This window comes from Psittacula echo (genome assembly GCF_963264785.1).
Source record: "Psittacula echo genome assembly, chromosome: 1".
Lineage (NCBI taxonomy): Eukaryota > Metazoa > Chordata > Aves > Psittaciformes > Psittacidae > Psittacula > Psittacula echo.
In genome coordinates, this window is record NC_137735.1 from 42,683,804 (window position 1) to 42,696,606 (window position 12,803).

At 36.3% G+C, this 12,803-nt stretch overlaps 1 protein-coding gene across 3 annotated transcripts in view; it reads left to right on the forward strand.

Moving 5' to 3' along the window:
• The window catches only part of SPOCK3 (SPARC (osteonectin), cwcv and kazal like domains proteoglycan 3), a gene marked incomplete at its 5' end in the record, with an annotated part of 188,655 nt that extends 177,833 nt beyond the window's left edge, over positions 1-10,822 (forward strand). For all 3 annotated transcript variants that reach the window (XM_080632378.1, XM_080632379.1, XM_080632380.1), the window contains 4 exons: positions 769-990; positions 8,067-8,129; positions 9,371-9,508; positions 10,548-10,822. In XM_080632378.1, coding sequence (XP_080488504.1) covers positions 769-990; positions 8,067-8,129; positions 9,371-9,508; positions 10,548-10,720 — 596 coding nt within the window. In that variant the 3' untranslated portion in view covers positions 10,721-10,822. The remainder of the gene's footprint in view (positions 1-768; positions 991-8,066; positions 8,130-9,370; positions 9,509-10,547) is intronic.
• Positions 10,823-12,803: the final 1,981 nt, after the last annotated feature.

Here is a 12,803-nt window from a genome sequence, read left to right on the forward strand (position 1 = left end):
AACTTCTCATCCATATCCATATGCAAATCTGCATATACTTACAGTTAATGCAGGGAAAACAAACATGAAGTCTGAGCTCTGGCTACAGGAATGATTAACTTAGCCTGTTCCTGATGGACCTTTTTCCAAGCAACAGTTTAGGAAGATGCAGGCTGTATTAGGAGGCCTGATACTGGCAGCCGGCTGCTCTTAGCTATCATCTTTTCCATGGCCTCCTCCAATCTGTAAGGGTACATCAGGTAAGGATAAAATACCATAACTTTCAGGACATTGATGAGGCTGAGTATCATGCTTCTTTTTCATAGAATGGAATATATGGTATAGGAAGAAAAAAAAATGGACTTCAACAAGTTACCTGGGATTTATTCTCTTCTTAGTTCTGTAAACACTGCAAACCGCTTAAGCTTCACTCTCCTGATTTATAATGCCACTGAAATTCCTCAACAGAATTATTTTCCAGGAAGTCACTGTAGATCATTTATTACTGTACATAATGTGTGTTATAGGTATAATGTTTGACAAGAAAACTCGTATTTCTGAATGCTTTGAGACTGATGGTGAGATTAATTTTTGTATCAGGTTAATTTAATGTTTTTAAATGAAGATGACATACAATTTATGCGTATTATTTCAGTAGCATGCACTCTATCTATGTACCGCTGGAGCAATTTCCATGATGCAGCGTTCTTTTGTGGTGTCTGAGCTCAGCAGCTGCTGTATCTTTCCTGCTATATGATTATTTTATTTAGCTGTTTGTTTTCCTTTTAGGATTTGATACCAGCATTTTGCCAATTTGCAAAGACTCCCTTGGCTGGATGTTTAACAGGCTTGATACGAACTATGACCTTTTGTTGGACCAGTCAGAACTTGGAAGCATTTACCTTGACAAGAATGAGCCATGCACCAGGGCGTTCTTCAATTCTTGTGACACATACAAGGACAGTTTGATATCTAACAATGAGTGGTGCTACTGCTTCCAAAGACAGCAAGGTAAAAGATGAGAACAACCTGCATATGTATATGACTGACCTTTTTGTAGTGCTTTTTTTAGCGTTTTACGATTACAGTGAACTAAAAGCTTTTAAATACTGTACCATGAATTTGTGTTGAGGTTTTTTACATCCTGGAATACCTAAAATGAATTAAAAACCAAACAGACAAACAACCCAGACTAAATGCAAAGGCTTGGTAGAAATTCACTGATTCTAAATGAAGTGCAAAAGAGTGGCTAATGCTTTTACCGCAATTCAGTTTCTTGTGCCAGCTTCCAGTAAATATGCAAAGAAAGGAGATCAAAATAAAGAATAAAAGTACTTAGAAGGTTTCTTTACCAATCTACTTGCCTACATTATAAATAATTTTTTTTTCTTTTTTTCTATAAGAAGGCATCGTAATGTTCTATTTTGTGAGCCTATTAAAATAACTGAATGAATATTATGGTAAAGTTATTTTTAGTCTATTGGACGTAAAACCAATTCATTTTTACTGCTTAGATGAATTTCTTGTTAATCACAAACAGTATCACACAGTATGTTAGAGATTGGAAGGGACCTCAAAAGATCATCTAGTCCAATCCCCCTGCCAGAGCAGGAACACCTAGATAAGGTTACACAGGAATGTGTCCAGGCGGGTTTTGAATGTCTCCAGAGAAGGAGACTCCACAACCCCCCTGGGCAGCCTGTTCCAGTGTTCCGTCACCCTCACTGAGAAGAAGTTTCTTCTCAAGTTTAAGTGGAACCTCTTGTGTTCCAGTTTGTACCCATTACCCCTTGTCCTATCATAGTTTGCCACTGAGAAGAGCCTGGCTCCATCCTCGTGACACTCCCCCTTTATATATTTATATACACTAATAAGGTCCCCCCGCAGTCTCCTCTTCTCTATAGAGACCCAGCTCCCTCAGCCTTTCCTCATAAGGGAGATACTCCACTCCCTTAATCATCTTAGTTGCCCTGCGCTGGACTCTCTCCAGCAGGTCCCTGTCCTTCTTGAACTGAGGGGCCCAGAACTGGACACAATATTCCAGATGCGGTCTCACCAGGGCAGAGTAGAGGGGAAGGAGGACCTCTCTTGACCTACTGACCACCCCCCTTCTAATACACCCCAGGATGCCATTGGCCTTCTTGGCCACAAGGGCACAGTGTTGGCTCATGGTCATCCTGCCGTCCACTAGGACCCCCAGGTCCCTCTCCCCTACACTGCTCTCTAACAGGTCGTTCCCCAACCTATACTGGAACCTGGGGTTGTTCCTGCCCAGATGCAGGACTCTACACTTTCCCTTGTTATATTTCATCAAGTTTCTCCCTGCCCAACTCTCCAGCCTGTCCAGGTCCCGCTGGATGGCAGCACAGCCTTCTGGCGTGTCAGCCACTCCTCCCAGCTTAGTGTCATCAGCAAACTTGCTGACAGTACACTCAATTCCCTCATCTAAATCATTGATGAATATATTAAACAATACTGGTCCCAGTACTGACCCTTGAGGCACTCCACTAGATAGAGGCCTCCAACTAGACTCCGCCCCATAGACTACAACTCTCTGGCTTCTCTCCTTCAGCCAGTTCGCAGTCCACCTCACCACCTGATCATTCAGACCACACTTCCTCAGTTTAGCTATGAGGATGCTGTGGGAGACTGTGTCAAATGCTTTGCTGAAGTCAAGGTAGACCACATCCACCGCTCTGCCATCATCCATCCACAACGTTATTTCCTCATAAAAGGCTATGAGGTTGGTCAAGCATGACTTCCCCTTGGTAAAGCCGTGTTGACTGCCCCTCATAACCCTCTTATCCTTGACATGCCTTAAGATGGCATCAAGGATAAGGTGCTCCATCACTTTCCCAGGGATGGAGGTGAGGCTGACCAGTCTATAGTTACCCGGGTCCTCCTTCTTGCCCTTTTTGAAGACTGGATGTCCTTTGAATGTCCTGATGTGATTCGTCTAAACAAATAAACACAACCTAAAAGAGTTATTTTCATGAGGACCATATAACAATTATAGATCTAGGTGAGACACCACGTAAATTATGTAATTAAACTAGTTGTAATCAATCAAAGAATTTAGTCATTAGATATGGGCTGAACCTGGACAGAATGGCCCCTTATTTTTTCTTACTAATATGAGATTTTCAAAGGGATAAACAGCAAAATTTTAATTTCAGTTTTTAAATCTCACTTGTGTCCTTAAAACTTTCATGATAAATTCCCATTAACGCTCAGCATCTATGATTTGACTCTGATTTCTGTGGAAATAAAGATTTTTATCATGCCACATCTGCCAGTTGTAAATCTAAACAAAAATAAAGCTGTATTTCTGTGGGTACATACTACATAAACTTCTTTGATAAACTTTAAAAAGTTAATATTTAATCATTCAAAACACCTTGTTTGTTTCATAGTAGAACAATATTTTGTTTTTTCCTTTTATAAGCATGTGTGTACTGCTAATAAAATTAGTAAATGGAAAATAACCCAGCCCAGAAATAAAGTAGTTCTTAAAGTAAAGAACGTGACATGTTTTGTTTGGTTGAATTAAGATTAAAAAAAAAACCCCATCACCAGAATCATGTCAGCTTAATGATGAGCACCCTTACTCTTTGGAGGGCAGCATAATTCTTTTAAATTGTCAGAGAAAGTACAGCACACAACATGTGGCCTAGTATGGGCCAAGGTTCTTATTCCAATTGGCTTTTCTACTGATTTCATATAATGCATGTACTGCATAGCCAGGGCATTAAGGAAGCACTTCCACAGCTGAATTTCACGCAGTTTTACATTCAATAGCCTATAAATAGTGTCTGTCTAAAATATTTTCTCAGTGTACCACTAGAGACCAATGATGCTATCATAAAGGCTAATCTAAAACATTACTAAATTATATTAATGGTACCCTGAAGTCTAAAAATCAGGGATCCAGCTTTCAGTGACACTGATTCTCCCCATTGCAGAATCCAACATTATCAAGCTTTTCTTCCTTTCCAGTTTTCTCATTGTCTTAACCATGTTGTTGTGATAAGGTGCTGATTTAAACAGATAGCTTTTGGTACCAGTGTGCTTGAGTGTGTAGTAAAAAATATGTATCCTCAAAATGAGGTGAAATCTCAGTTTTGCACATCCTTACATATTAAATATGTACTCTGTCCTTCCAGATTAACACTGTCAACAAAACCTGTATTATCCCTTTTATATGAAGATGTAAGGAGGAAAAAAAGCTTATAGTCTTCTTCTGTCACATGTTATTATCTCTTGCACAGCTATCTGAGTCCTAACTCCCTAGTGTATTAGTGACCTACTTAATTCCCTGTGTTCACGTTTGGTTATGTTTTACTTGATTGAACAACCTAAATAAGACTTTTAACTAGACAGTTGCTATTAATAGCAAAGAGATGACTAGGTAGAGAAATTCAGTGGCTTCTTTCTGATGTTTACTAAAATAAGTTGATATTAACAGAATGCTTCAAGCCATTTAGACAGCTCTCTGTATTCATTGAGCATAGTAGGTGCTTTCTGAGCAGATCTACAATTTTATAGCATTGCTGTTGATTAACAGTCTTCAAAGTGAATACAAATTTTAGTCAACAAGATGTATCATGCTAGGATAGAAGTTCTCTTGTGCTTTTTTAAAAACCCTCTTGCTTTTTGATCTTAGCTTCACAGTTCAAAACCGTGAGTATCAGACAAGTACTTGCAACTCTTCATTCTTTCTTTCTGCTTGAGGTCTGACATGATGTGTTACAGTACACCAGACCCATTACTACACATTACTCACAACTTCTAGTCAATATACACAGCTTCTCATGAATACTTAAATCAGACCTTTCTTGCTCAGTGTAAGATCTTCCTGTAGTAGTTGTTACACCTTGACTAATGCTTAAACACTTACGTACCACTCAGTGGTGCTCATTGCTTTTTTTCTTGGCCTTATTCTGCTTTAAGTGTAGTTTAGTATTTCTGAGATACATCCAAGACACTAATTAATTTCTGCAAAACTTCAAGATCTGCATTTTGACAGTGCTCTTTGCAAGTCTTCCTGTACGCTTTGGTCAGTATTGCCCTCCAGTTTCAACTATAGTTCACTTCAGCAGTCCTCTTCAGAACTTTTCTTAGTTGTTTGGTGCTAGCTAAGCATTTCAGTGGTTATCTGAATGCTGAGGCATTTGCGGTGTTGCTTTTTTATGGGTTGAATTTCTTTGTGCCACTACTTGATCATTGTTACAGCCTTGATTTTATTGCATCACTGCTTCAGAGTAGGAGACTAGCTATTTTGCTGGGAATATTAATTCTGAGAACCTAAGTATTTCTTTACCACAGGCCTCTGCATGGGTCTATTAGTCCAGCACTTCTCTATGTGCCATTTTCTTTCAGGCTTTTCTACCTACAAGGCTGGAATGCATCTCTATGACTTTAAAATTAGTCCATCTTAGAGAAGAATGATAGATGCTGTGGTTCATATTTGTTACATCGGTCTTTTCAGATTGCAGGAATTCAAGTATGTTTATAGATGGTTATAAAGGAAAGTGTAACATGCCTTAACACATAATTGAGATCCCTAGAAAGATTTCTGGAAATGCAGAATTGATGCTTCAAATCCCTAAAGTCCAAGCCTTGGTGGTCCAAGAACAATTATAATACTTGTTCCCAAGCACAGGCAAGGCACCACATGGCAGCTTAATCTGCAGTGGGGCCATATGCCAGAAGCTGGGGGCTCTACTGAATATTACCTACTCGATAGATGTAAAATCACTGTTTTGTAATTGAATAAGGCAAAGAATCTATGAATGCTGGAGTTGCACTGTGTGGGTAGCAGTTCCTTGAGACATGTCTGTTAAAAATCTTAGACTTTCTTAGTCAGATCTGCTAGTTTTACTCCCATTGCTCTGTTGATGTGCCTATTTTTGGTAAATCAAACCTTAATCATACTAGCTTTGCAGCATCTCTTGGCACAACTGAATATTGATTTCTCAAGGGGCAGTATTAATAACGTGGTAGTTTGGTGTACATCAGAACTTTGAGCACTGATCGTTCATGAATCACTCAACAATTCTGTGTTACTGTCAGAGAGACAGTTCCTGCCACATCTGTGGAAGTAGATTAAAGATGAAGATTATTAGGTCTCAATTATTTGTCTTCAGATCATCAGAAAGACTGATGTCAGATTCATTTCTGTTTCAAAAGGAGCCACCAGACTGATTTTTGTAAAGGAATTCTTTCTGCTTGCCTCAAGACTCCCAAAAGCTGTCCAGTGACACTGGTTTTCTATTGGAATAAGTTCAGAAATCTAAAAGAAAACTTTTCCAAACTCAGGAACTAACTGGAAAGTAAAGAAGGAGGCATTATGCTCTGAGGAGAGAGGAGAAAGGGTATGCTGTGGACCAAAAGGAACTGGTTGAACTTCTAGCTTGTCATTCTCTTTGACAGTTTTAAGAACCTGAGTGATTTAGTATTGTTAAGAGGTTTTGATGCTTTTATCCTGAGAAGCAAAGCTTAAGTGTGAATCTTGAAGACTTAGCTTCTGAGAAGAAGAGAGTTTTGGGTAAGTAACGTTCTCACGTTGCCTTGTTAACTTTTGGTTAGTGGTATTCCTTTTTATAATTATACCACCGAAGATTTATAGCTGTAAATTAAGGTAGTTTTTCTTTAGGCGTAGTCTGTCATTTTTACATTTCCACATTAGTGCTTATGTGTGCAACTCTGCATTTCTAATTTAGGATTTTTTTTCCATAGAACAAAATATATGTAATTTTCCTATTTGACTTGTTCTCTGTTAGCATATTTCCCATCTTCTTTGGAAGACAGAGTAGAATCATTTAGATTGGAAAGGAACTTTAAGACCATCAAGTCCAGTTGTTAACCAAACACTGACAAGTCCACCAAAATCCTAGATCCCTGTAGCCCATGGTACCCGTGTGCATAAATGACTGTCATTTTTTAGATTACTTATTAATTGGAAATACCTTTGGTTTAAGAATAACTGATCCTCGGAATGTTGTACAATTAAGAGCTTAACTCTGAATACCAGGAAAGACAGAAACGTTAGTTTTGAAAGGTAATGAACATCTCTGGTGTAATAGTGAGCATGATCATCATGAAAACAGTTCTTATAACAAGAAATGTGAAAAATCGTGTAGCTCAGCATATACTCAAAGACTAAATACTTAAAACCCGAACCCACACAATTATGTCAAGTCCCAGTGAGCTAAAAAAGTATGCAAGTAAACTCAGTAATACTGTTGCTGATTCAGAATGAGAAATGCCTTTGTGCTAATGGTGTAGCGTAGAATGCAATATCAATGTTCAGAGATTAGTCCTTTGCTATCTTTTATTCTTTCACTTATTCAGCAGTAACGCATACACATTCACTTCTTATTTCCTTCACATTCATGGGTCATACTATGGCTTGTTTTTATAGACAGTAGAAAATCAAATTATTTGGAACTGGAGTTAGCTCTAACTGAGGAATGGAAAACTGAAGTTTAATTTTAATACCTGTTCTGCCTCTTAGAGCCATCTGAAGCTTGGCCACTGATTTTAACTTGGTTTGCTGAACATGGGGCTTTGTACCTGTCAAACTGTTGCAGTAGAATCACAATCTTGCAGACTTCAGTGGAGAAAATTCTTATTTCGTTAGTGTAGTGCGTGAAATACAAAACTTGAACATGACTTATAACAAGGACAAAAGAGAGAATTAAAAGAGACATCCTGTTTCTAATGCATACATGAGGAGAGCTTCATGGTCATAGTCTGATTTCTGGAGTCTGATAAAACAGGGTGTGATAGAGTTACTATTTTGGTCTAGCGTTCCTCCATCTTCCAAGCTAGTGACTAGACGCTTACAGCTGTGTTAACTGAAAATGGGATCCTGGTGGTGCTCTAATTCATAATTCTGGAGCTGTAGCAAGGTGCAGTAATTCTTTTATTTCAGAGCTTAGAACATGACTACTAACGCAGGAGGCATGTGTTTCTTAAGATCAGTAGTAAGAGTGACCTTGGAACATAGCAAACTGTAAACTTAGTCATATGCTTTCTTTCCTAGATACAGTGTAATCTGTTTAACATTTTTTATGTCATTTTAGACCCACCTTGCCAGACAGAACTCAGCAACATTCAGAAGCAGCAAGGAGGAAAGAAGCTCCTAGGTGAGCCATAGATCATTCTTTTGAAGGTTTTATTGCTTACATAAATAATCCTAGTGAAACAGCAACATAAAATCAATATTAATCCAACAAAGATAGACCGCAGTAAATCCCAGCAACAGAATTTATGAAATTTTTGAAAGCTATTAAACTTAGTTTTATTACCTTACCTACCAAAAGATATTACATCTGTTTTATTACCCTAATCGAAGGTACATTTTTACAGTTATAGAGGGGACAGTCTAAGGCACTCCTCAATTAGTATCTCTGCTGATCCTTTACCTGTAATATTCTTTAAGTAATTGAAATCTTTGTTGTGAATCAGTTCATACTGTATCAATATAACTTAAATATAATCTTCGTTTTACCATTGGACACTGTATAGAAGCTGCAATAAAAAGCTTGGCCCAAAGTAGTCAAAACTGTATTTCTGCAAAGGATAGTTTCTAACAACAACTGTACACTTCAAAAAGCTTTCATGTGAATGTTTTGTTCATTGTGGTTTGTCTCCCCTGTTTCTTTCAAAAAGTCTCCATTTGCTCCAAATGAAAAACAGTGGACTATTCAGCCTTTGGCAAGTCACTGCCTCACAAAATAAGTGCCTGATTTTGTTTCTTGTACTCCTGGTGTGAAACCCTTTTGGCTTAGAGTCTAATTTGCCTAGGTGTTTCACATATAAATGCAAATTTAACATTATTTTGTTAACATTTGTTGTTTATAAAATTAGCGTGTTACACTGCATTAGTCTTCTGTTGGGGGGTAATTAAATATTAGTAGGTAACTAAATGAATTGTAAAATATATATTTAAAAATAGCTCCTAAACCTTGTAGCAGATAGTTTGTTAGATCAGAAAGCCTGGTCCTTATTATTTAGACTCGTTTGTATTCCACAGATTGCAGAATATCCCATTCAGGGTTGGGTCCTACATTTGAGCCTTTTCCCCAGCATTCAGTGAAGATCTTGACTGAGACGATCAGGGAGTAAGGAATGAGTATCACAGCATCAATGAAAAATTTCAAGGAAGATTGGTCACTATTGTATCTTGAGATCAGTCCAAGATTGATTCATGTTATTTTCCCTCCCACAATTCTGTCACTTTCTGCTTAACTGAATTCAGTATAGTAATAGTAAACCAGTCAGTGGAATGAGGAAAACCGGCAAAATGTAGTTACTTCTTGCTATAATTGTTACCTTGGCCAAGAGGTGTTTTTTAATATCCTTATTCAATATTTATATATCACAGGACAGTACATCCCCTTATGTGATGAAGATGGGTATTACAAACCAAGTCAGTGCCATGGAAGTGTAGGGCAGTGCTGGTGTGTTGACAGATACGGTAATGAGTTGACAGGATCCAGAACAAATGGTGCAGCAGAATGTGGTAAGTTAAGAGCACTTTGTGGCATTTGGTTTAGAGGTGTTTCTTCTTTGATTACCAGCCAGATTAAATTTCTTCAGTAAGAGCAGATGGGGAGACCAAATTACATGGATTTTGAAACAATAACAAATAATAATTTGTTATTGTTATAGGTTTACCTCATTATTTTTGCAACTCCTTTCACTTTGTCAGCTATTAATAGACCTCATATATGTGTTTGGCATAGTGTATATAAACTTAGGGAAAATCATTTATCTAGAACAGCATTAGACAAGCCCCGAAATGCTTGATGAAATCCTTTTGAGTAATCAAAATTCTAGTGAATTCAATTTGACTTTTTTTTTTTTTTTTTTTTTTTTTTTTAGTTTATGTTTGAGGGAATTGGCAAAAGTTCCTAGCACACCAAATCTTCCTTATTTTTAACTTCCCTGCAGCACTCTGCAGCTTCTTCCAAGAATTCCCATGTCACTTTTATTTGATGTCCCAGATACAAAAAATGACAAAAGAAAAATTTCATTTTTTAAGGAATTAGCCCTTACATTACTCCTTTCCACTTCTTGTGCAACAAAGAACATAGCCTGAAACAAAGAGTAAATTTAACACAATGTTTGATTTGCAAGGTCAGGCCTTGAGATTGTTCATCTAACCCAGGATCCTTTCAAGCTAAATTGAGAATTCTAGATAATTCAAGATAGTATGTAAGAACTGAATAATAAACAGTGTGTATTTTCATTAGTCCTTATTGTCATCTGTAAGTTGAACATAAATCTCTTTCATTTGTTCCTGACACTCATTACGGTTCTACAAATCCATAAAATTTGTCTCCAGTTGTGAACATTGAGAAATTAGTCCCTGTTGAAGTGGATTTATTTTAAGACAAAAGGATCTTTGTATTATTTGTTTTCTTTCTATGTCACACTTTGTAGTTTAAAATAAGTAACTGTTCTGAAACTAAGTACTCTGATTTGCCCCTTTGAATGCTTATATATATTATGCAACAAATATGTAGTGTATCTTTTGTATAACTATCATACCTTTTCAGCTATTGATTTAGAGACTTCAGGTGATTTTGCCTCTGGTGATTTCCATGGGTGGACAGATGATGAAGATGATGAAGATGAAATAATGAATGATGAAGATGAAATTGAAGATGATGATGAAGATGAAGGAGATGATGATGTTGATGATGACGATGACCATGATGGATATATTTGATAATATTAGGGGCTACATAATTGTACCTTTCCAAAATTCTAAAGATGACATTTCATAAAATCCCTTTGCTCTCAAAGATCAAAAGGATTCTAACAAATATGTATATTTTGTATGATTATTTCAAACATTGCAGCTGGAGTCATAGACTTTTTTTTGTTTGTTTAAATAAGAATAATTATATTATGTGCTTTTGAGTTTTTAAATGCCTTTGCGCTGAAGAAAACACATTGGAAGTCTAGCCTGAAGAATGAAATGTAATGTGCTACTGAAAATATAAGTGGACAAAACACACTATAAAGAAAACTGGTCTCTAAAACTCCAGTGGAAAGATATATGCCCTTACTTGGAGCTGTGCATGACCTCTTCAGAACACATACTGTAACTTAACTTTAGTTCTATTGGTGTTTTTTAGGCCCTGTGGGCTTGAAAATTGTCCATTTAATAAATCAAAAATGTTTTACAGTAGAAAAGCATTGGTGCACAAGTAGCATCTCACCAGCCTTTAATTAACCAAAGGTATGGAGATAAATTTTCAGGAGGGAAAAATAAAGCAAAGTCCTTCTTTATGTTTGCATTGGTAGTTATGTTTTTTATTTACAAAATCGTAGGTTATTGAAAGGATTTTTCAAAAGCAGTAGCATGGACAAGCACCAATTCTGTAATTGTAAAGTTTTCTTGTAATTTCTTTTTTTTTTTCTTTCCTGTCAAGATTGTATAGGCGTTTCCATTATTTACTCAAACATTACTTCACCCTTTGTTGTTTCGCTGTATTTCTCTCTAATCAGAATAGCGTAAAATATTTTACATGGGGAAAAAGATTTGCGTAAAATTATATTACCTTTATATATGACAGTGGTTCAGAGTATTGGCACTAGCCCCAAGGTAGTTTTTAATAAATGTATAATAATACTTTTTATTTTCTTAATTCAGGAAATAGTTTTGCATCTTAATCTTAATTCCTGTTGCTTTCTGTTACTAGAGCAGAAACTTAGAGAACGTATTGTAAAGGTGCCTTGCAAAATAGAAATAGAGAGGTTTTAGCATGCATACCAGTATAGGATGTTAGGTGATAGCTAAGCACACCCAGTTACCAAATTAATACCAGTATAGGTACTGCTGCTGGAATGAAGAAAATGGGTTTGGTTTTGTTTTGGTTTTTCTTTCTCCTATTGTTATGTAATTACCATGTGGACTAGATTATAATTATGGTGTAGAGTAGCACTTAAGATTTGATTGTAGAGAAAATTACTTTAATCACTGTATTTATGTTAGCATGTTAATTAATTGTGTAGACATTTTGGGACTCCACCATCTTTGTTCATATCATTTCTGTTGCTTTCTGCCCACAATAAAATTGACGTGACCTGTATAATGTAATACTACAGGTTGTATAATTTCAAACTTGGATCACTGGTTTCCCATCATTAATTAAAAGAGAAATCAGTTTCTTATTTGAATTAATTTCTACACATTAAATACTAAATTTAGTGTTTATCCTAAGTAATATTGCAGAGTATAATGCATTTTCTTTTTTACTGTTTCTGTATAGTTTGCAAAATAAAGACTCTTGTAACCAACCTTTGGCCAGTGTAGCCCATCATTTTGAACTTTTGCATAGTTTGAAATTTTGAAACAAGAAGAATTAGTGTTTCAACTATTAAAAATGTATTTATTTGGTACATTTCACCTATTAAAAATGCATTTGAATAAAGCCATTTATTAATGTTTTCTTTTGCAGTAATGAATTTTTGACTAAGGCAAAACCTGTAGGAAGCTTTTATTTTTCTGTATTTTTCCTGAATTTTCTGTAGCTGTGTTATGTACTTTTATCACGTTGTCTTCATTACATAGTAAAGAAAGGAGATACTTGTTTTCAAACTCTGTCATAATTTATGGGGCATACTTGTATTATTTTCTTAAATAAAAGTAGTTAAGAGTTTACCATTCCAATATAGTGGGATTTTACCAGAGGACAGTTTCTTATGGCTGAAATTAACTGATATATAAATTGATTTTAAATAAAGAAGCTAAAGAAAAATTGTTGTCAGTGTTGGTTGATGTAGCAAGTATTGTTGGGGGGGGG